Source organism: Cricetulus griseus, chromosome 2 (assembly GCF_003668045.3).
Source record: "Cricetulus griseus strain 17A/GY chromosome 2, alternate assembly CriGri-PICRH-1.0, whole genome shotgun sequence".
Taxonomy (NCBI): domain Eukaryota; kingdom Metazoa; phylum Chordata; class Mammalia; order Rodentia; family Cricetidae; genus Cricetulus; species Cricetulus griseus.
Genome location: NC_048595.1, coordinates 454467950 through 454492591, shown reverse-complemented (window position 1 = coordinate 454492591; position 24642 = coordinate 454467950). Strand labels below are relative to the sequence as shown.

The window sequence follows — 24642 nt, the reverse complement described above, 5'->3', positions numbered from 1 at the left end:
GACTAAATGAGTACATTGCAATTACACATTCTGTTTTAATAACAATCAATGTAAAAAATGAATCTCAAATTGGAATCATGACAGGCATAGCAAAAATGTAAATTTTTACAATCAATTTCAAACATTAATTTTTACTTTTATTTAACATGAATGCCATAGTTTCAATGTTGAAATAGTAGCTAGTTCCTATAAGTTCTCTTGTTAAATTGTATCAAAACTAATGTCTAAGAAATATTTTGATTCTGTATTTATAAACCTCTATGACAATAAATTTTTGTTTTAGGTTTCTATCACCACAAAAACAAATTACCACAATTCAGAGGTGCAAGACAGCATTCAATTAATATACCACAGTTCTGTATATCATAAATGTAGGTGACCTTGGGTATATATTCTTTGTTCAGTGTCCCAAAAATTAGAAATCTAGATAGCAAGTACAGAACCGATAAGAGGTTGCTATGGAAAAAATAAAGGCTGACTAGTTCCCATTTCTGATGCAGTCAAAGGAGATGGAAATGGTGTCAAAGGGTGTTTCTAAGAGCCGAGATACTGAGTCAGCACAAACGTCTGGCGATGAATCAGCAGAGAAAGAAAATACAATGTAGTGGTCTTGCCCTGAACTTGTAGCGGTAGCCACACCCCCATTGGGCGTGGCCTCAGGCAAAAAGAAGCAGAAAGAAGGAAGCTTGAGGGGTGGCTTTCCTTGGCACCTTCTTTCTGTTGGGTCAGCACATCTGGTTGGAAGGGCAGAGAAACGCTCCCGAGGTTCTTTGTATTTTTTTCTGAGTAGTTGTTCCCCAATAAACACACATTTATCATTTATCTTGAGTCTAGTGAAGTAATTACATCCTCACCTTCAATACAGCATATATATGGGAGTAATAAATGAAAAAAGAGAAAGAGTACTTACTTATTTGTGACAAAATGGATGGACCTGAAAGGAGTTATGCTAAGTGAAATAAGCCAGATACAAAAAACAGTTACTGAATGATCTCACACGTATGTAGACTCAAAATGTCAAGCTCAACAGGCAGAGAGTAGTATGGTGTTCGCTGAGGCTGTGGCCAAGGGTAGACAGGGACCCTTCAGCAAAGGCACACATCTCAGATAGACAGGAGGTTGAGTTCTGAGGATTTATTGTACAATGTGGAAACCACAGTTAACAATGTACACATGAAAATTGCCAAGGTAAGTCTTAAATATACTTACCACACAGATGAACAATCTATATGAGAGGAGATATGTATTTTTGTTAACTATGGTCATCTTTTCACATTTGAACATTTCTATACTCAAAGCATCACAATCTATTCAATAAATACATACAGGTTTGTCAATTATACTTCACTAAAGCGGGGAGAGAAGTGGCCGATGAGGACAGTCTCACCTGGATGCTACATTGGGTGATAAATGCCATTCAAAGTCAACCACATGGTTGGCCAAGGTCAGAAATCAAATTGTAGGACCAAGGTCACCTGTCTTCATTTTTTTTTAAAATTTGTTCAGTTGCTCTCTGCTTGTCTGAATTATTTCCCATCCCTGACAGAATCTCATTCCAAGATGATAATTTGTCATTGCTGGTGTCTTACACAAGCTTAATTTTAACAATTTCTCTAAAAAGAAATGCCATCTCTGTCATTTTTAGGTAGTTCAATGCTAATTTTACTTGTGCAAATAACTACTTTTTAAAAAAATATTTGTTTGTGTGTTGTTAGAACAATGTCCAAGACTGAATTTGTGCAAGGGGAATTCTGAGTGCTCATGCGAAAACTCCAAGAAACAAGAGTCTCGTGACCTGAGTTTCTTCAGAAACAAGGAACTGTTCTGAATTATGCTTCATTGCCCTCCCAGGTGGAGTGGTAGGAGTGAGTTTACTTCAGATTATTCATTATAGCTGGCTATTATTAATTATTTATATGCTTCTTTGGAAAAACAAGTTTTTTTTTGCCAAGTGAGGCTTGTCTGCCATGTGCTTTTCCTATCTTTTACTCATGTGATTCTTCTTTTTTATGGTACAGAGGGTTATATTGAGAAATAGAAACATGCCTCCTTCCATTGTATTTTCTTGACAAAAATAGTCCAGTGAGGCTTATTTGTCATGAGTAATTAGAACAAATTTATCAAAAATTATATTTAAACTTTGCTTTGCTAGTTATGCTAGAGTGAGAACAAGACTTTATCTAAGTTAAAAAATTATTGAAAATATTAAAATGTATTTTAGTTGAAAAAACTTAAAAAGAAAAACTAATCTCAAAGTATCACCCAATACAACAGTGTCCTGGTGAAAATGCAATAATAACAGAAACACTAGTAATTCCTTTACTGATGCCTTCAAATTTGTACTAAGAATTTGATTACAACAAACAAACAAACAAACAAACAAACCAAAACCACTTAAGAAAAGGGCAGACACTGCTTTCCTAGTTTATAGTTTAGAAACTGGTGCCTGATGTATCCAGTTTCCAGGGTTACCAAGGGTCAATCAGAAGTGGAGAGTCAGCATTTGCAGATTTTAACAAAAATGTCATTTTTCTCCTCTACCCGGGCACGACTGTCCACTGGTGTACTGAGCAAAGGCCAGAGATATCAACACGATGTGAATCGTTCCCACACTGTAAACCAACTAGGAGCTGGCTTCCGGAAAGATTAAAATCATAACTGCTGCTGTGGGGAGTGCCAAGTCAATTAGTTCCAAATACAGCCCCAGAGACTCTGCTCTTCAAACACTTGTTCTCCCTGTGTTTTTTTCTGACCATCCACTTGGCATTACTTTAAACGAATTAGCCTGAATAAGTCAGATCCTAACTTGCGCACCTCAGCTGTGTTTTGGGTATATGCAACATTGCACCAATGGCTAACTCTTACAGATTGGGGGCGTTGCCTTCTTTGGAAGATAATCATTCATAGGTTACTTGAACATACATCAAGAATTTTGTATCACGTTAAAACCTTGTCAACTTTGTAGCATTTATTCCATTTATCAGATGAATGCAGCTGCTTATTTCTGCTTCTGGGTGGTCTGTGACAATCATATTCTTGTTTTTCTGGGCACCTTTTAAGGCAGAAAGGCACAATTTTAATATTGGTAGCTGTTAAATAAAATATACTCTAAACATATTTATTCTGCTTGGAGTAGCTTGCATTCTACACTAAACTGAATGACACTCATTCTGAGTGACATCCCCCAAAGTTGCTCTGCAAGGCTGCTGACTTGGGACTTTGCGTCAGCCTTCTCCAAGGTGTGGATGGTTGGAAGCCAGCCTTGCCATAGAGCGACAGCGATAGAAGGCCACCGCTTTACATTTGTGAGCCATTCTGTGCCAGATTTTGTCCTGCCACCCGCTTCCCATTCGTCTGCCTTCTGCTCCAGTTTGGCTTAGCTTAGCCAGAAGCACAGGCAGATGATGGGGCAGGAGCCGGGAGGCAAGAGGAGTCCAGTCTCCAGTCTTCTTAGAGGGCAGCCTCAAGCCAGTGGCATTCCTCAGCCAAAGGGACACATTTTAAATTAAGCTCCATTCTCCCGCAGTCTCTCGTTTTGTGGCTGTCTTCCAGTATGGTCCTGAGAGTGGGATCTGTCCACTCTCTTCTTGTTGGACCCTAAGGCCATCATCTTGTTTCTAACTATCCAAAGTTTTAGAAAGAATTCCTTCAGTTACTCCATTTGCGCGTACTTCAGTTTTCTGTCAAACTGTTAAATGATATGAAGGATTAGCTTTCGAATTCTGTTATCTTAGAAATGAAAAATAATTCTGTATAAATGTGACCAACCTATTTCTTTAATTTTTGCATTAAATATTCCACTAAACATAAGTAGCGTATGTGTCCTAAACATAGTGTCCCGGTTTTGTTTACATCCATGGAAATACGCTCAGGTATTTTTCAGAAGGAAACAGAAGGTGGGTAGTAACTATAGAGGAGAAAGCACAATGATCAAAAGACAAGAAATGTAAGAAGGTACCAAAACACTGTCTCAGAAAACCCCGCTTACATATTGGTGTACAAACAGTCACCAGCATTTAGTGGAAAGCCTGCTTGCTACATGCCAGTGTCTGTTCTCAACAACTGACATATCCCATGCTACTCCCTTCTCAGGCACAGGGTGGAGCCACTCTCCCTGCTTAGAGTGGAGAATTGGGCACAGAGCAGTTATGTGAATGCACTGGCCTTGTTGTGTAGACCATTCTCCTAGCCAGCTGTGCTGGTCTTCCTTGCAGTGGTTTCAAGAACAAGACTTTAGATTACAAGAAGACTACAAATCGTGTGAATGGATAAGCTTGCAGTGACATAGTTGAAAACACACGGGTTTGGGTGCCAATGCCAGGTATGAGTCCTATAAATCAGTTTAAGTTATTCCTCACTGTGCCTGGCTTTCTTCTTGATACATTTTATAAGTTTTCACATGACTTGTTATTTTGTATCGCATTGTGTTGTATTCTAACAAGAATTTGCCATTTTCCTCTAGGTTTCTGATCTGTAACAATGCCGGTTGACAAGTCACCCTCGATCAATAAGTTTGGAGTAATATCTTCCACTTATTATGAAGAACTCTTGAAATTTAATTTGGAAAGTACAAATAGAAAGAAGAATCACAAACCAAAGTGAGTTTGAGGTTTTATGCTGCTTTATGTAGGGGTTCCAGTTCATTATAGATAAATTTGAAAGTTTAAAAAATTGTGAAATTTGCCTTTTTGTTTTCTTTCTGGTCTTGTTTGGTGCTATCCGAGGTCTCTGGGTCAGCAGTCTCTGGTTCCTGGTGTTCCCAGCTGTGTCAAGGGTGATACTTACGGTTGTGTAGCTTGATCTTCTCGAGGAACTCCTAACATTGGAAGCGGGGCTGTCTCTGCCTCTTTTGCCTGCCTTTGGGACCCTTTTCCTCCTTTTGGGCTGACCCATCTAGCCTTAATACAAGGAGAGGTGCCTATTACTATTATTATTACATCTTGAAGTGCTGTGTTTGGTTGCTGTCCCTGGGGTGCCTGCCTTTTTCTGAAGGGACATGTAGGAGGAGCAGAATTGGGGGGGGTAGGGGAAGGCATGGGGAAGAGAAGAGGATGGAAAAACATCAGTCAGGATGGGATATTTGAGAAAAGAATAATTCAAAATTTGTGAAATTACAAAAAACAATCTCAGCTTTGTAATGAGATAAAAATGTAGAAGACGAATGCTTTCAATTAGTTTCATGTATTATATTAGCATATGCTGCAAAAAGTTGTGAATTATACATATTTTACTTGAAACAAACATTTTCTATATTTTCATAGATTTTAAATTTCTAATGGATTCATGAAATGAATGAGCAAGAACTTTTTAACAATGGCTGTTTTAGTTACTTTTAGTCTTTTGATTTTATACTTAGACATATTAGAATGTTTGCCTGTTTTCAAATTATTGGGATAAAGTTTCTGAAGTGAAGGCAAGTGCAGCCTAGGACTGCTGCCGCTAAGACTTTCCTGTGTTTATTAAGTTTTTTAGTTGTTGTTGTTGTTCTGGTTTTGTTCTAACATTGTACAAATCTGTAGGAAAATGAGGAGAGGCAGGAAAAGTTATTACCTATCAATAACCCCATAGCGATGCAGTCAGTGTTGCACCAATACATCAGATAAGCAAGTGAAAATGATCATGTATCTAAATAGAGGAAGACATTAGAAGTGGAAACAGGAGGCGGGAGCGATGTCGAGTTAGTAATTCTTTTACTCTTAGAAACCCAGTCAGCAGAGGGAAATCATTTGTATGAAGATGTCCATAGGAGGGCTGACAACATTTAAAATGACAAGTTTTCCAGTGCTTAATGTCGGGATGGGCATATAAATGAAGTGCCTAGAACAGTAGGATACATTGGAAATATTTGTAAGAAAAAAATAAATTTTATTTTGTCATGTTAAAAGGAGTTTCACCAGGAACTAGACATTTCTAATTTGTTACTGGGTATCTCACTAATTTGTTTATATGTATCTAAGTAGTTACTGTGTATCTCATACATGTCTAGTTTATTGGTGACCAGAGTTAACTTTAGGTAACTTAAGCTATCAAATAAGTGCCCAATACCAATTCTGCTTACCTGATACAATTTGAAATGGCTATTTTTTTTTTTTTTTGGTTTTTTGAGACAGGGTTTCTCTGTAGCTTTGGAGCCTATCCTGGCACTCGCTCTGGAGACCAGGCTGGCCTCGAACTCACAGAGATCTGCCTGCCTCTGCCTCCCAAGTGCTGGGATTAAAGGCGTGCACCACCAATGCCTGGCTGAAATGGCTATTCTTTAACTTTTCTCCTGATCTGAGATACTCTCTTGTAGTCTGATCTGATCACAGGTCCTTGTCTCACACTCTTGTCCCCAAGTTTAAGGAAATCATTAAACTTCTCAGTTGTAGAAGCAAGCATACTGTGTCCCAGTTTTTCCCTTTACCCTCATCAAATTGACATTCTCAAGGTCACAGAAGCATGGTAGGGTAATGGCGTATATGCTTTCCCTCCATGGTCCAACATTTACCTTAATGGGGATGCAATTGGAAATTAGCCTCATGCAGCAAAAATGATATCTGAGAATTGATCACACTAGGAACAGTTGGTATGATTTCCTGCTCAACTTGTAGTGTAGTCACTGCGGCAAAGACTGGACCTCACCTGGGTCCGTTTCTGCCTTTGCTCCCATTAATAGAATTTCCAGTAAGATACACAGTGAAGCATCAAAGCATGCGTTTCTCAGATCTCCTTGCTCTTAATGTGACCGTTGGTTTGATCCCTTTAAGTGCCATGTTAGCAGAAATTTTGTTAACGTTTAATTTTGTGCTCATGTACAATGAAAAGTACGTCCTCTTGTTTGCTGTTGCTTCCCTGTAGTGAGAACTGGGATGCGATTGCAGCAGCTACAGCAGACGCTTTGAGCCACAAAGTGGAAGATGTTTGTTGAGGACAACAAAGTAGCAAGAAAACAAAAGTGTGGACCTTCTGTGCAGTCAGGACCTCCTAGATTTCATATCTTGGGTCTTCTATCTGAAAAAGAAGTGTCTGTGTTGATTATGATAATTTTGCCATTTTATAGCAGTTAAACTCTTGCTTTTGAAATGTTTGTAGGTAGTTTGCGACATTAATTTCTCTGTAGCAAAGCTATCAGCAATGCTCTATAGCCCCAGTTCGTCTTTATTGTCTTTCCAGAGGACTCACCAATTGCTCAGCTGAAGAAGACATTCACTTTTGGGCTTTGAGCCTGTTGGATTAATAAAGAATATTTACCTCTTACAGCCATAGGAAAGGGATGTTCATGCGCATTACTAACAAATAGTACACACTCACTTACACCCACTTTCCAACCCCTGTTTTTCTACTTGAACTGTCTAAATTTTAGTGTTCTCTGACTTATCAACTTCTGATGGGAAGAAAATTAAAAATCCCCTTGTCTCACTGCATTTTCTCCTTGGACATAATTTCCATTACACATTTGTGAGTTTATTCCCAAGAGGGGGATATTCCTGATTTCATTTCGTGGCATCAAAAGGTTACCTCATGCTCAATGGAAAAGTCACATGTATTTAACATTTAAATTTTGATTTAATTGATGTAGTTTACACACTACTTATTGTGATGATTTTATACTTATAAAGAACATGCGATCTCAAATCTGAATGCTCATTGCTTCTTTGTGCAGGGAGACCTTCAAGATATTTTTGAGGCACATAATTTTAAAAGCTATTACTATTTAAAGCCTCACTATTCTATAGTGTGCTAACTAGAATTTATCCCTATCTGTGTGTTGATTGTACCTGATATTATCTTTCTCTATCACCCCACCCCGTATAGATTTTATGATCACTGTTCTACCCTCAAATTTGAGGAGACAAACTATGTTAGCTTCTCCATATAACTGAGAATATGTTACTGAGCCTGGATTATCCCAGACAGCATGTGCCCTATCTACATCGAATCGCTGGAAGTAACAGGCGTTTATCCTTTTTGTGGCAGAATAGCATCCCACTGTGTGCTAACACCACATCTTTATCCATTTACTCCACTGTGGGTCTTCCTTTGGCTCCTGGAACTGATGCATCATCTGATAGTTTCATTTTTAGTTTAGGTCTTTTTCTTTGTTTTTATGAATATCGACACCATTTTCAATATTGGCTATTCCAGTTCCTGCTCTCACCCACAGTGTGGAGAGAGTAAACTTCTCTTCCTATTTCACTGATTTTCCCCCAAACATGCCCATTTTGTGGCATATCATTATCATTGGGATTTCTGTTTACCTGATTATTAGTCATGCTGCAAATTCTTTCTTCAAATTTGTTGGCCATTTATGTTTCTTCCTTTCTTAAAAACAATGAATATCTATCCGGATCTCCTCTCCACTTTGTAGTTATGTTGCTTAGTTTTACCGTTGTTGAGTTGTTTGTGTTCCTCACACATTGCACGCTTCAGTCCTGCTCAGATGAGTCTTGGGCAAATGTGTCACCCCTGCCTCCATGCTCCCTTTCAGCTCCGATTCTTGTGTTTGTTGTGCCCAGTTGTGCCCCTCTCATCTCTATGGCTTTTGTTGTCTGAGTTTGGGGGATGTTAGTGTAGACCAGCGTTCTCTCATGTCTATGGTTTTGTTATCTGAGTTTGGGGGATGTTAGTGTGGACCAGTGTTCCCTCCGTATTTTCTCCTGCTATCTCATAGTTTAATGTTCTGTATTTAGTTCTTTGATCTATTTTGATTTTAGTTTTGTGTTTGCAATCTACTGTTATCTTTGGCATGCAGTTGCCCAGTTTTCCCAGTACCACTTATGGAAGAATCTGCCCTTGGCATCTTTGTGAAAACTCATTTGGCTGTAAGCACATGGATATATTCCTGGGTTTTCTGTCCTGTGGATGTGTGTGTCAGGAGTTTTGGAAAGTCACATGCTTATGAGTCAACCATGTCATTTCACTTTCAGTGAATAATGGGAGAAACAAAAGGACGAAATACATTGGTATCTTTACTTTTTGTTTTAAATATTATATTATTATTTATATATGTATATAATGTATTTATATCCAACCTGCCTCCCCCCCATTTCCTCCTCTTTAATTTTCCCACTATCCAGTTTCCTCTACCTTTCCCTGAAGGTCCTTTCTTAAGCAAAACATTTCAAGCAAAACTTGTCTTTGTTATTGAAATACATGAATTCAAACACTGTTAACCATGTAACTGACTAACTGTCTTTGAGATCAATAATAGCATTTGAGGATAGATGACATTAACCGCCAGCAGATGACGTGTTTTAAAGAGTGCTTCATAGGGACAAGAGAGCCCCGTACCGTTACCAAACTCAGAAGAGAAATTTTATAAGGTCAAGAGCAAACATTTAGAAAGGAAAGCATTCTGAACATTCTTCTACATGGTTTTCACTTGAAATCCAGCATGTGTTAATGGCCTTTTCTCCCCACGTCTGCTTAGAATTCCATTTACTAGTGACTATTAAGTTGGAGAACCTGTATTTTCAAAGTGTTTACTAAGACTGCATCATGAATTTTAAATCTAAGGACATGTCAAAATGGAATTAGAGACCATATCAGATTACAGATGATTTTAGAAGTGAGTCCCTCTTTTTCTGGTTTCGAACTGTGAAGTCTGTTGGACATGCATGGTGTGAACTCAAGTCGTGTGTGACAGAAAGTATCTTCAGTGTCTGAACTGGTCAAACATGACCAGTTCAGGGCAGTGCTGTGTTCACACTGCTGTGTGCGCCTGAGTCACTGACTCGACTCCTTGTCTGTCCTCCCTGCCATATCTATCTGCATGCATCATAGCGGCAGCAAGAGGCAGACCTCTTTCATCCCGGGGCACTTCTAATTTTAGGAGAAATGATATTAATTATCATTTGAAATTGCTACCTGTGGTAGTCTGAATGTAATTGGCCCTCATAAGATCATTGGGAGTGACACTATTATGAGGTGTGGCTTGTTAGAGGAAGTGTATCACTGTGTAGGCAGGCTTTGAGGTCTCATATATGCTCAAGCTAAGCCCAGTGTCTCAGACCACTTCCTGTTGCCTGTGGATCAAAGATGTAGAACTCTCAGCTCCTTCTTCAGCACCATGCCTGCCTGCAGGCTGCCATGTCTCACCATGATGATAATGGACTGAACTGTAAGCCACTCAATTAGATGTTTTCCATTATAAGAGTCTCTGTGGTCATGGTGTCTCTTCACAGCAATAGAAGTCCTGACTAAGACAGTATCTGTTTTTACCTGCTGTGTCAAATTTACATATAAAAAGAGAGTCAGCATTTTAAGTTTTTGTTGCTTTTTTCATCCATGTATTGACTAACCCCCCCCCCCCCGTAACAAATTTTCAAAATTCCTATAATGATATTACTTTCATAATGATTTCACCAACTCTTTAAATATGAATTATTTTTCTTTGGTGGGGGGGCAGTTTCAAGACAGAGTTTCTCTGTGGCTTTGGAGTCTGCCCTGGAACTAGCTCTTGTAGACCAGGCTGGTCTCAAACTCACAGAGATCTGCCTGCCTCTGCCTCCTGAGTATTGGTATTAAAGGTGTGCACCACCACTGCTGGCTAAATATGAATTCTAATGTCCTTTGGTCTTCAGTATTGATATTTCTGCAGATATGTACAGTTTGGGGATTGTTTTCTTCTTTTGTTATTTGGGACTATAGAGTTTTTTATGGAATAGGTTCATTTTTCAATTAATAATGATGAAGATGATGATGTAATAAGGCTGCCTTGTGGAACTCCATACGAAAGGCATAGCCAGGCCTATTTTCTTCAATGAGTACTAATTGTGTGTTCTCAGCACGTACTGAAGGAATCATGAGTAAGTTGACAGACACAATCTGAATATTGCTGTCTGTCTTACAGACAGCATTTCTATCACATTTCTGTCGTTGTGAAGAAACACCATGACCCAGACCTAGGAAACTTATAAAACAAAGCTTTTAGTTGTGGGCTTGCTTACAGTTTCAGAGGGTGAGGTCCATGCTCCAATGGTTGGGAGCATGTTGGCGGGCAGGCAGGCAGGCATGGTGCTGGAGCAGTAGCTGGGAGATCACATCTGATCCACTAACAGAAGATGCAGAGAGAACTGGGGTCAGGTGGGTGTGGGGAGGGCCTGAGGTGGAATTTTGAAACCTCAAATTCTCCCCACCAGTGGGGACACACCTTCTCCAACAAGCCACACTGATGGGGGAGGTCCTTCTATGTGTATGTTTGTCTTATTGGATGATAAATAAAGTACTGATTGGCCAATGAGGCAGCAAGTTAGGTGGGGCTAGGAGTCAAGGAGGATTCTGGGAAATGTAGTAGAGAAGTCTTGTGATCCAGGCAGGAAGTGACATAGCAGACAGACTCAGAATATAAGCAAGGGCAAGAAGGAAGTCATCCCTTTTGCTCTTCCTCCTGCTCTTTGCTCTGAGCCACCATGTGATCCCAGGATGAGGACGCCAGTGGAAGGCATCCTACATAAGATAAGTCTTATAAAATATATAAATTTATGATAATTAAGACTGAGCTAGCAGATGAGAAATCCTAGTCATTAGCCAAGCAACATTTGTACCTAATATAAGTCTCTCTGTGTTACTTGGGACCTTAACGTGGCGGCGGACAGAACTCGGGTGGCCTGTCAGAGAGTGCCCATGTGGCGGCAGGGCTCATGTGGCTGGCTGCGGTGGAAAGACTTATTATTATATCACACCTCCTAACCCTTTTCCAAGCAGTTGTGAATAAAAAACCCTGAAAAGAAGCTGTATCTTTGCATATGATGAATTCCAGTTCTGTGGAGAGGTTGGAATGTTGCGGGTCCAAGGGCTACCTGCTTTATCTTAGCCTAGTTCTAGCCTCAGGACAGCTGATCTTTGCCCACCTCTGTGCCAGAACTAACACCCTGTGACTAATAGAAAGGTGGAATCTAATAACTTAGCCGACAACAACCTTCCACAAACCCCAAAGCTCAGAGAACACCTTGGGTCCATAGGAAAGCTCCCCCCATCTCCCTGTACCTGTCAACGCACCACTAATGTATTTTAAATTTGTGTTGCTGGAGTTTTCTTGTTCCACCAGGTCCCGCTGCCTCTTCAGCCCCAAATAAACACACAGATGCTATATTATAAAAATGTTGGCTGATGGCTAGAGCTTCTTACTGGCTAGCTCTGTCTTAATTATTAACCCATAACTACCAATCTATGTATTTCTACATGGCCCTATTTTACTGGAGAGTGCCTGGAGTGCCCTATCCTTCCTGGCTCTACATGGTGTCTCCTCAAAGTCTCTCTCTGCCTACCTTTCCCAGAATTCTCCTCATCTCCTAGTCCTGCCTATCTTCCTGCCTCTATTGGCCAAACAGTGTTTTATTCATCAACCAATAAGAGAAACATATACAGAAGGACATCCCTCATCAAATTTGTCTTGATTAATGACTTTCTTTGTTCTGTAAAATTCTAAGACTCCATGAAACTGATTCCATATTGCAATATGGGTGTTAGGGTAAACTAAATCTATGTTCAGCCAATCATTTAAAATTCCCCGAGAAAGACTGGGTTGAGCCAGCTTGAGTCAGATCCATTCAACAGTGGCCAGAGGGTACAGAGACATATGGGTCAAAATATGGGACTTCAGCACACCATTCCCCATGCATTCTGAGTAATGGACAGTTTTTTGTGGTAACTCAAATGCACCTTGAATCCCACTTGTTAGTCTCCTAGGTATCTTTCTGTTATTTTTACTTTATTTCTCTTTCTCTTGAATTCATCCACACATCTCCTCTTGTTTTTTTATTTTTCCTCCTAGGAATTTTCTACTTGAAAAGTCTGAGCTTTAACTATCTCTGACACAGAGGAGAGATTAGATTTTTGCTTACAGGTCTTATCTCCTTTTCAATTCCTGCCTCATGAATGAAGTGTATGGCTGTCTCATAGGGGGGAAAAAAAGCAAACCAAGTGCATCTTGAGTAGTTTAAATAACCTGCCTAAGTTTTTCCTGTCTGCTCATGACGTTCTCTTCCCACTTAGGCTAAAAACCCTGAGTCTGCCTGCATGCCCAGCTCACAGCTTCCCCACCCCCATTAGTCATGATGACTTTCTAGTTTAGCTTTTTAGATTTTAGCTTGATTTAGCATGGCTTTCATTGGCTTCTACCCAATCCCTCCACCCTTGTGTGGCTATGAACCCAAAGTATCAGAGAAAGGACTGTGAATTGACGATCACTATTCCACTGTCCTCCAGTTCCTGTCACACTGCGGTGCGTGGTTCCAGTACCAGGCTTCTCCTGGACTGTCAAAGGAAAACAGTCATGCTATAACTAACCGCTACCCGGCATCGAGTTTATGCCAGCAAACAGGCCATGTGTTCTGGGCTACTGCCTTTTAAACCCTTGCAAGGCCCTGTCTGCCCTCAACCAACGGGAAATTAAAGCTCACCTACACTGAGTCACCAGAGAGTGTTAAATTCTCATGACGCTTCACTACCGCGCCCCCCCCCCCCCCCCGTATGTCTCCGTTATGTGAGATGTTTATTTGTTAAGTGTGTTGGTGTGAGCGAGAGTGGCCCACATAGGCACATGGATTTGAATGCTTGGTCCCTAGGTGGTAGAACTATTTTGGGAAGGGCTAGATGTAGGCTTGTTAGAGGAGGTGTGCCACTGGGGGGGGGGGTTGCTTTAGATTCCAAAAGGCCACACTTCTCTGTTAGCTTTCTGTCTTGTGCCTGTGGATCAGGAAGCAAGCCCTCCAGCAACAAGCCTACCTGCCTGCTGCCACATCCCCTGACTTGAAGGCCATGGACCCTCGGACACTGTGAACAAACCCCCAGTCAAGTGCTTTCTTTTTATAGAGTTGCCACGGTCATGGTATCTCATCACAGCAACAGAGCAGTCAAGACTGTGAGCTTCCTGAGGCCAGATCTCATTCCTCACCTAGCTCTCCTTGGAGCTAGCAAAATTATCTTCATAATGCTCTTATGAATGAACTGAATTGCAGTTGATGTAAATAGTCAGTTTGGATCAGGTATCCATGAAACCAGGAGACTTTAGAATGTTTACCATCATGTAAAGTTAAAATGATGGTCTTTGTGGGCTGCCTGTTAAACAAGATTGTGCTTTTTAGGCCTGGAATAGATTGGGTTTGCCTTCGTGAAATCCTTTGGTATTTTGAAGGAACTGGAATGTAGGAAGCTAAATTATTATTTTTTTTATTTTTCAAATACCTTTACTAATTTTTATTTTACCATTCCTCCTGTGGCTTATCATATATTTATGTTTATATTGTATATGATTAATAGAAGGGTCAGTTTGTTCTATTTTCAATGGGAAAGAAATTGCTAAAAAATAACTATATTTATTTCCTGTTTAATATTTATTAACATGGTTTGTGGGAGACCAATTAAGGCATTCAGTATCTGTACTGAAAGTAGGAAATTATTAACTTTGCATATTCCCAATGGAGCATTACAGACCACAACCTATATTGAAGAATAATTGACAGAAATGAAATTATTTATAAGATGTTCTAAGCAATGGATTTGGATTGGATACTATTTTCATCCCAAAGCTTTCTTTTGCTTTAGAGATAAATGCATCCCTGAGTTTATGAGGAAGTTGAAGTAAAATATTTAATTTCAGAAAATAAATTTAAATTTGTATTCAAAACCCTATGTATAGGTATACTTGGGGTGCCTGTCAGAAAATCTGTTTAAAGTTCATTAGTATTGTTTTATTATGAAGACACACACACTGCAAGCTCCAACAGATGATTCTGACTGCTACTACAAAAGAGCTCCAAGATCTTGAGTTGCAGCTTATTTATTTTAATTAATTAATTATTTTGGTTTTTCAAGGTAGGATTTGACTATGTTGTGTAGCCCTGGCTGTCTTGATGTTCACTCTCTAGACCAGGGTGGTCTGGAATTCACAGATAGACACCTGCCTCTGCCTCTGGAGTGCTGGGACTAAAGGCGTGTGCCACCACTGCCTGGCTGAGTTGCAGCTTGTTTTACATAGTCTTCTTCTTTTCTCTCTCTCTCTCTCTCTCTCTCTCTCTCTCTCTCTTTTTTCTTTTGGAGATACACACTTCCATGTGATATTTAAGCCTTTTTTCCTTTCCGAAGTACAATGTACATTCTGTACATTCCAATTAGCACAGAATGAACACCAGATGCTCACTAAGCAAATTTATATATATTAATTTAATATATCTAATTAATGGATTAGTGACATATATTAATAGCATGCATATGCATACACAGTAAAGAGGAGCTTAAACCACAGGGAAGAATATTAGGTAGCTGTAGCAATATTAAATCACATCTAAGCACATTTCTGTGGTCTCACAGCTAGACCTTAGCTTGGTGCTTCGTAATTACATATTTCCAAGCACAGTCTCTTCATCTCTGTTACTGTCACCACTTGTCCCTTCGAGTCATCCTCGTCTAATTCCTGTCACTGCGCCCAGCTTCCCACTGGTCCCTGTTTCTACATCACCCATTGTTCTCAGAGTCCTTCTAAAGCATGTAAACTCCATCTTTCCGTGCTCTCATTTCACACTGCCTTCCGATCACATCACAAATAAAATTCTAACCCTGCCGTGCAGTCTAAATACCTCCCAAGATCTGGTCCCAGGCCACCTTCCATCCAAGAGAAAATTCCTAAACTGTAAAGGAAAAATATAATCATGTGCACATAGGAATTTCATGTGTGCCCACACTCAACCTAGCAATGAAAAAAAATCTTAAGACAATTATACCTGCAAAGAGTGTGTGCAACTATTTAATGATAATTAAGCTAATTATTATTGCCTAGATATTCAGTTTGTATAAATCCTCCCCTGCTTTTAAAAGGAAGGATTCATTTATTTGAGCACCTATATTTTATTTGTCCTCATTTTTACTAGTTCTGTGAGAATTTCATTCAATGTGTTTTGATCATATTCACCTCCTCCTCTAACTGCCCCCAGGACCACTTTTTCCCTATCCACCCAACTTTGTGTTCTCTCTCTCTCTCTCTCTCTCTCTCTCTCTCTCTCTCTCTAAAACTCATCAAATCCAATTTGTGCTGCCTGTATATTCTTGGATGTGTGGTCTCCACTGGAGCAAGGTCAGCCCATCAGGGGCTATGATGTTAGAGAAAACGGATTCTCCTTCTTGCAGCAGCAATCACTCTAGCAACTACTCTCTAGGACGGGGACTTCATGCCTGCTTTTCTTCTCTGTGCTGGGACTGGTCCGGCTGGAGTTTGCACAGGTCTTGAGTGTGCTGTCGATACCATTGTGAGCTCATCTGTTTAGCTGTCTTGCTGTGTCCAGAAAACAATGTTTCCCTGTAGTCATCCACCGCCCTGACTCTTAACATCTTTTCATCCCCTTTTACACAATGGTCCCTGAGTCTTCAGTGGGAGAATGATATAGATGTCCCTTTGAGGGCTGGACATTCTTCAGCCATTTATCCCCTGCACCTCGATGGGCTGTCGGTCTTTGTACTCATCACTATCTACTGCTAAAAGATGAGAGTTGGGAAAAGGATTATCTTATGGATACAGCTATAGATCATACGGAGTTGGCTTAATATTCTGACTATTTAGCAGAATAAAATTAGTGCCATCACCCATAGGTCCTACCTATGGCCTGTCTAGCTACAGGTCCTTGACCCAACAATAGCGTAAGATCTGTTTTTATCTTATGGATTAGTGATTAAATATGATCAGGAAGTGGTTGGTTTCTTCCATGATGTTCATGCCACTGTTACACCAATAGGTCTGTCTTGCCAGCCATTATTATCATTATATTTTCCTTTTTTTTTTTTTTTTTTGAGATTGGTGGGAGGAAATCTTGGTATGCAGCCCTGGAACTTGCTTTAAATTCTGGCCTCTCGAACACAATTTCCTTATCTTCACCTCCAAATGCTAACATGCCTGACTTGACCTCGCTGTTGTTTTGATAGCAGCTCTGAGCCCACCTTCAGCTCCCTAAAGTTCTTCAAGGATGTGATCATTGTCATTTATATAAGATCTCAACGTTTTCCTCCCACTTGTCTTTGGAATAATTCTTACCTATCTGCACGAGACCCTTCTCCTTCATGAGGCTAAGTATTGATGTGCAGTAGGACTTTCTTTGGAACACCATCCCCCAGATAATGACACGGAGACTTATTATTAATTATGAAAGCGTGGCCTTTAGCTTAGGTTTTTCCCCAACTAGCTCTTATAACTCAAACTAACTTGTTTCAATTCATCTACATTCTGCCATGTGGCTCTTTAGCTCTCCCCTATTCTGTACATTCCATGCCTCGCTGGTGACATCCTGCAGCACAAGATTCTAACCCATAGTTCCTCTTTCTTCCAGGAAGTCCCGCCTATTCTCTCCTGCCTAGCTATTGGCCATTCAGCTCTTTATTAAACCAATCAGAAGGTGCCGTAGGCAGGTGAGGCAGAACACATCTTCACGCAGTGCAAACAAATATCCCGCGGCATTGGAATGTATTGACGATGACGATCTGATTTGAGTCTTCCCCCTGAAATTGAAGTTTACACGTCCACATGCTTACCCTCCTCCCATCTGACCGTTGTCATCTCAACACCTGTCCAATACTGACCATCTTCTCTACCCTTATGTCAAGTATGTGCCTCTAGCAGCTTTCGCCACGTCAGGAAGTAGCAATTCTGTCCTTTCAGTGAGCCAGTTGAACCGCGACTCCCTTCTTTAAGCCCAGTCGACAACTCTTTGGTCTAATGTCAAGCGCATGCACTATCTGTTCTCTTGGCTTACACCGCTGCTATCTGGTCTGAGCCATCATCTGTAAGAGGAAGATAACCGTACACGGGATAGAAATGTCATTGGTTAATTTTATTAGGGAGAAATCACTTACATGAGAAACCGATAACCCAGGTCAGCGCTCGGAGCATCCAATCTCAGCAGCTCTCTGAGACCCGACTGAACCCCAAGAGCGAGCCCTGCACTTCCTTCCTCTCCCCAGGCCTGTATCCCACAGGCTCCAAACTCACCTGTGACCACGCCCAAACGGGCATGGTTGGCGCTATAGGTACCTACTAAGATCTCTCCCTACAATCATCATCTGTCGTCTAACCACGTGTGGCTATCCCAGCACCTCCCCCCCTGCACCTGCCCCCTGCTCTCAGCAGGTCACGAGAACAATCTTGCGAAGGGCCCTAGAGTCTGGCATCTCTCTCATGCAGCATCACCGTGGCTACTCTGGCTGACTTTGCTTCGCGTATCTTTCTTACTTCACTGGTGTCACAGTTGTAATGAAGCCACGTGGAGGGACTACAGATTTAGCTCAAATGGGAACAACACTGATTTATGTGAGGAGATAAACCAACCTTCAGCATAACTGAACCTGTGCTCAATTTTACCTGTGAAGAAAATATCCCAAAGACTACTGGCAACCATTTCAGGGAGTGTTTTCCACAAGACAAACACCTTTGGAAATGAGAATCTGTTTCTCAGTAAGTCTGGGTGATCTGTTCAGGGATCTTTGATTCTATTGATCTTTTTGTATGTGAAACATTATAAGTAAAAAGAAAAAAAGTAAAGTACTTTTCCTAGAACATTGGTATTCTCAGCCAGTAGAAGATGGTTAATTAAAATTCGAAGGTGATAGCCATCATTATTGCTTTTCTGTACAGGCCATCATTTTCAATCTCCAAAGAATTCATACTGAAATTTAACAACACACAGAATCCATCAGAGCAGGAAGAATTGTTGGAACAAGCTAGGAAACTCCTCGCCAGATGTAAGGTAATGGTCTGTTCCCTGGTTACTCCATATGTAAACTTCCTTTTGTAGTTTGTGAATGCTAACCTGCTGTATAACGTTGAAAGAAAAAGTAAAGTTGTGGCTACAGACAGCTACCTTTGTAAGCAGGTGGAGCTCAAGTGTTAATATTAATTAAATTTAAAGTTTATAACCAAATAATTTTGGTGAGAAGGTTCTCTGTAAGAGATCATAAAACATTGGTGTGGAAGAGTGGCTTTCAGAACATAAATAAGAAGTGATGAAGCAAACAGACCAACAAAGGGATACACATTTCCACTGACTGTGTTCATCATTTGCTTTTCCATCACAGAGGAAGCTGGGTCTTAAGACTCTGGGCTCTGGGAAGTATGTGCATCTTCCGTCTGCTTGGGCAGAGATCATCTATCTGGCTCAGTGCAAAGGCGAGATCCAAGACGGTATGTGTGCGTGCAGACCCACTACAGAGGAAAACCAAGCATTTGTAGACCCACAAGGGGATGGTTTGAGAATTCAAAGTCAATTTTTAGTAAATTTAAAGTAAGTTTTGTAAATTCTCCATCAAAATATCTCATGATGTTTCATTACAAAAGTTCCTCAGTAATTAGGCACTCATGGCTTTGGCTATTAAGCTTTTTAATTATAAAACTTTCTAAAAGCTTTTTCTCAGTATAGTCTTTATATGTTTCCCCAGAATTGGTAATTAATTTAAAACTCACTGTATACTGTTGAATGAGTCCACTTACAGCAGGCACCTAGACAAAGGTGTTTTCTGCACTTTATAGTCTAACGTATAAAACATTAACCAAATGGCCCTTGGCTTGGCTTTTTTCTTTCTGCTTTAAGACAGGAAGCTCATTCCCTTTTCTCTTATTACTTCCCACTTATATGGCTCCTTTCAAGCAACCTCTACCCAATCTAAAAAGGAAATTAAATAACATTATTTTTAAGGGGATGAAATTCCTTCTCTCGTTAAACTAAATGTTATGTGTACGCCTTGTAAAATGAGTTTGGGGACGTTAACTGCTAAGGTCAGAGGATATTTCCCACGTAAATTGGGATTTGTGATGCTGCCTGGGAGCTTCCCTAACTTGGTTTTATGGCCCAGCATCATGGCGCTGCCACCTCTATTGGATGTTTAGCAGATTTTTGTGGGATGAAGGCCTGGTGGTCTAGACCAACCAGCAGCCCCACTGCTGTCTGGGAGAAGAGGAAAGGCAACTGGAGGAGGGAGGTAGGGGAAGGGCGTGGGGCGGAGGATTTAGAAATAGGCTGTGTTTCTTTTGGGGATTTGGCCCTGGAAACCACCCGCTGTCATTTCTTCTGGGTTCTATTGATTGAATCCGTCACTAGGTCTGCTGAGGCTTGGGGTACCTCTCACTGGGTGGAAAGCATTTACAGACACAGCAGAACCCCAGAGTCTGAAGGACAAACAGTGAATTGCAAGACGTGAGTATAATAAGCAGAAAGGCAAGATTAGTTTTTCAGTGACGCAATTTCACGTTGGTGACGTTTCAGAAGCTTTGAATATGCTCCACGCCTCCTTGGACCAAGTTTCTTTCAACTCCGATCAGCTTCCCGCCCTGTTTTTTCTCGCGGAATCAGTTTTATATCGGCTCTGTTGTGATGCATTCCTGAAGGGATTTTTATATTCGGTCGAATTAAAACTGGTGAAGGTATGTGTTTAATTTTAGAACTTGTTTTAATTGTTACAGATGCAAGCAATGGGAAACTACAGTGCTGTCTGCTTCAGGGTCAAACAGGGCTTTGACATTTACAGGGACAGTTCCATAATATTTGGGTGTGACTGGAAGATTGCTGTTCCATAGCCAAGTTGAAACAGTTTGAGAAAAATAGAATTTCACAAACTGCCTAAGGATATAATTATTTAAAAACTGTCATATTGTTTTCCTAAGTATGCACAGATTTTTAAGGGTTAAAGAGAAAAGATTTATTTACTTTTATTTTATGTATAAGGGTCTTTGTGAAAAGTTAGATTTTCACATTCTTTTATTTATTTATTTATATTTCTATTTTTAAAACAATATTATTTTACATACCAATTCCAATTGCCTCTTCCTCCTATCATCCCATTGCCCCCACCAAATCCCAACCCCACCTCCCATCCACTCCTTAGAGAGGGTGAGGCCTCTCATAGGGAATCATCAGTCTGTCACATCATCTGGGGCAGGACCAAGGCCCTCCTCTCCCCCCTCCCCCCCTATTTAGGCTGAGAGATTAGCCCTGCATAGGGAATGGCCTCCAAGAGCCTGTTCACGCACTAGGGACAGTCCACTGCCAGCGGTCCCATAAACCGCCCAAGTCCTCCAACTGATACCCACATTCAGGGGGCCCAGTTCAGTCTCATACAGGTTCCCCAGCTGTCAGTCTGGAGTCAGTGAGCTCCCACTTGCTCTGGTCAGCTGTTTCTGCGGGTTTCCCCAGCATGGTCTTGACCCTTTTGTTCCTATTATGGCTCCTCCCTCTCTGCAACTAGGCTCAAGGAGTTCGGCTCAGTGTTTAACGTGGGTGTCTGTTTCTGCTTCCATCAGCTACTGGATGAAGGCTCTAGGATGGCATTTAAGGTAGTCATCAAGCTCATTATAGGGCAAGGACATTTAAGGTAGCCTCTCCACTATTGCTTAGATTTTTAGTTGGGGTCATCCTTGTGGATTCCTGGAAATTTCCCTAGTGCCAGGTTTCCCCTTAAGTCCATAATGGCTCCCTCTATCAAGGTGTTTCTTTCCTTGCTCTCCTTCTCCGTTCTTCCCCTACCCTGACCTTCCTGATCCCTCATGTTCTCCTCCCCCATCCCCTGTATGTGGGCCTTTTGCGCGCGCGCGCGCGCGTGCGTGCGTGCGTGTGTGTGTGTGTGTGTGTGTGTGTGTGTGTGTGTGTGTGTGTGTAGACTCTAGTTGTGAGCTTCCATGTAGGTGATGGGAACTGAACCCAAGTCCTCTGCAAGAGCAACACATGCTCTTAACCACTGAACCCTTGTTTAAAACTTCTGAGAAATGACCTTAATCTTTCAATTTGAGGTAGGTGGCCTGTCAGCAGCCTGCCACTCTGGAGCGACTCAGTGGGAAGCCATCATCATACAGGTTATGCTTTTCAAAGTCCCTTGTCAAATGCCTCCAGTATTTGCAATGACCACAGTTTACATAGGAAAAATGTATTATAAAAATTAAATAAAAAACAGCAAAAAATTAAATTCAAGAATAACTAGTGGTTTTATTGCAAATAAATTAGGCTTAAACAATGGTTTTATTATTACAAAAAAGGAAAGATTAGAAAGATTCCCTTAAGATTGCATAAAACAAGTGAAACCGATGGAAGAGACTGTGTTAGGATGAGGGACCTGATTTTTATTGGATGAGTTAATTAGAACAGGCAAAAGGGGGCTTTGATTGCTGGACTTCAGTACTTTGATAGCTGGACCTTGGTAGTCAGCCTCAGGTGGAAGTAGCCAAATACAGGAACAGACTTGGTGGCCAGCTTATCACTAAAATGGCTTTATTCACAAAAATAATCCATAGATTCAATGCAATCCCCATCAAATAAGCAGTAAGAATCTATATAAGATGAGAAAAAAGCAATTATAGAATTTATTTTGAAGCACAAAGATATCAAATAGCCAAAGCAATCACACATAAAAAGATTAATGTTGATAGTTTCACAATAGCAGATTTCAAAATATGCCACAGAGCTGCAGTAACAAAATCAGCATGGTGTTGGCCTTAAGATATACCCATTGGGCTAGAAGAGACCATTCAAATACAAATGTCATGCACAACCAACTGATTTCATGATAAAGGTACCAGTTAACTTTTAGTTATTGCAGTAAGTTAGGAGGCATGGATAAAAGATATACAGGTTGAGAAAGAAGACACAATTATTTTTGTATTTGTAGATACTATGATTATGTAGATAATCCTGTGAACCAGCATAGCATGTGTGTTAGTATATACAGCAAATTAATGGAACACAAGAAAGCAATCATATTTCTACATAACAATAATGGCCATACAAAGACCAAGATTAAAAATACAATGCAATTATGTCAGAGTGTATAATACTGCATAAAAGCTTAATAAAATATGTAGGATATATATGCTAAGAATTATTGTGTGCTGATAAAGAAGTTAAGGAAGATATATAAGCAAATGCAGACATTTTGTTTATCATTTTCATGAGCATGTCATAATTAGAGTTTAGAAAACAACATTATACAGATGTTAGATTTCTCCAGATTTATCACAAGGTTAATGGCATTTCTATCAGAATCTCTTTGTGGATATTGATAGGCATTTTCTTTTTTTTCATTTTCCAGCATAGTATTCTTATTGATTCTCTGGGAATTTCACATCAGGCACACCCATCACACTTACTTCCCAGTTCTTCCGTGTCTGCTTCCTCCCACCCTTGTGACTTGTCCCCCCACCTGAAAATAGGAATAAAAAAGTCTAATTTATGTTACCTATATACTCACCACAGCATGGTCAAACTCAGTGGACTGACCCTTGATTAGGACTGAGTCCTCCCCCTGCACCTGCCAGGAGCCATCAGTTGTGAACAGCTGCGCTCTCCATCACAGGTTTCAAGAGTTCTCTTGGATGGCTTCCTGTCTAGGCTGTTGCCTGTTTTTCTGGGACGGAGGCTTGGGGTGGGGGTCAGGGTGGTCCCAGAAGCCTCACATGTCCCTCCTCCTCAGCTGTGCCTCAGCAGTTGATATCACAGCAAAAGTAGCCCCCATGCTCTCCAGCGTCAGTGGAGCATGGACCATGAACCTTCACACCGTTTCTGGTGAGAGCACAGACCATGAATGTGGCCCCAACTGCAGTAGGCCCATGGGCCCAGACAAGACCCTCAGAGTCTGCCTGGACCACAGCCACCAATGTGGCCTCAGGTGGCAGTGCAGCCCGCCCACATCATGGCCCCTGGCAGCAGCATGCCCTTGGGCATCAAAGTGGCTTCAGGTGGCAGCACAAACAATGGACATCGGCATGGTCTTTGGTGGTGAGATGAGCCATGGACATCAACACAGACCCTGGTCACAGTAGAACCTCAGAACCAGACATGTCCCTTGGTGGCAGCGTCGGCCTGGATATCACCATATCTTCAGGCTTCTGTTTAAGTCCATTGTTAAATTCCTTCATTAATGAGACTAAGCATTCCAAGAGGAGAGCCAAATTTCCTTATGAATATATATGATGACTCTGGCGGGACTCCCAACATTTTCTACTTGTTACGGTCTAGGAAGTGCATGTGCCCAGAGATAACAGTCTTGTAGGAAGTTCATGTGACCAGAAATGACAGTCTTGTAGGAAGTACATGTGCCCAGAAATAACAGTCTTGGCTCAGCCCAAGCTGGACTATAGAGGATTTCTGGAGGCTAGATAGAAGCAGACATTTTTCAGGAACTTTCAAAATGGGTTCTCATCTACCAAAAGGAGTATTTCCCTTGTGTCTGGCAGAAGGGAATATGGCTCTCAATGCTCGTGTACCTGTGGTTGCGCAGCAGAGCCCACACTGGCTTCCAGCTCCTTTCTGTTATGGCTACAGGCCTATGAGGGCCACCTTTGTGGTGGTTTGAATAGGTATGGCCCCATAGACTCATGTGTGTGAATGCTTGGCCCGTAGGTAGTGGCACTATTAGGAGGTGTGGCCTTGTTGGAGTAGGTGTGGCCTTGTTGGAGGAAGTGGGTCACCATGGGGGTGGGCTTTGAGGTCTCATATGCTCAAGCTTCACTCAGTGTGACATAGTCTCCTTCTGCTGTCTGTGGATCAGGATGCAGAACCCTCAGCTCCTTCTCCAGCACCATGTTGGCTTGCAGGCTGCCATGGTGATAATGGACTAAATCTCTGAAACTGTTAAGCCAGCCCCAATTAAACATTTCCTTTGGAAGTGCTGCCATGGTTGTGATGTCTCTTTATACCAATA

The 24642-nt window shown here is 41.0% G+C and overlaps 1 protein-coding gene across 2 annotated transcripts in view; it reads left to right on the top strand.

Moving 5' to 3' along the window:
* Positions 1-1710: 1710 nt before the first annotated feature.
* Positions 1711-24642, top strand: part of Tmem232 (transmembrane protein 232) — a 199950-nt gene continuing 177018 nt past the window's right edge. The window contains exons 1-5 of one of the 2 annotated variants that reach the window (XM_035441170.1): positions 1711-1865; positions 4463-4598; positions 18596-18707; positions 19036-19141; positions 20220-20377. In XM_035441170.1, coding sequence (XP_035297061.1) covers positions 4480-4598; positions 18596-18707; positions 19036-19141; positions 20220-20377 — 495 coding nt within the window. In that variant the 5' untranslated portion in view covers positions 1711-1865; positions 4463-4479. Of the gene's footprint in view, positions 1866-4124; positions 4322-4462; positions 4599-18595; positions 18708-19035; positions 19142-20219; positions 20378-24642 lie in introns of those variants that run through there. The other variant, XM_027397757.2, reaches the window with a different exon arrangement.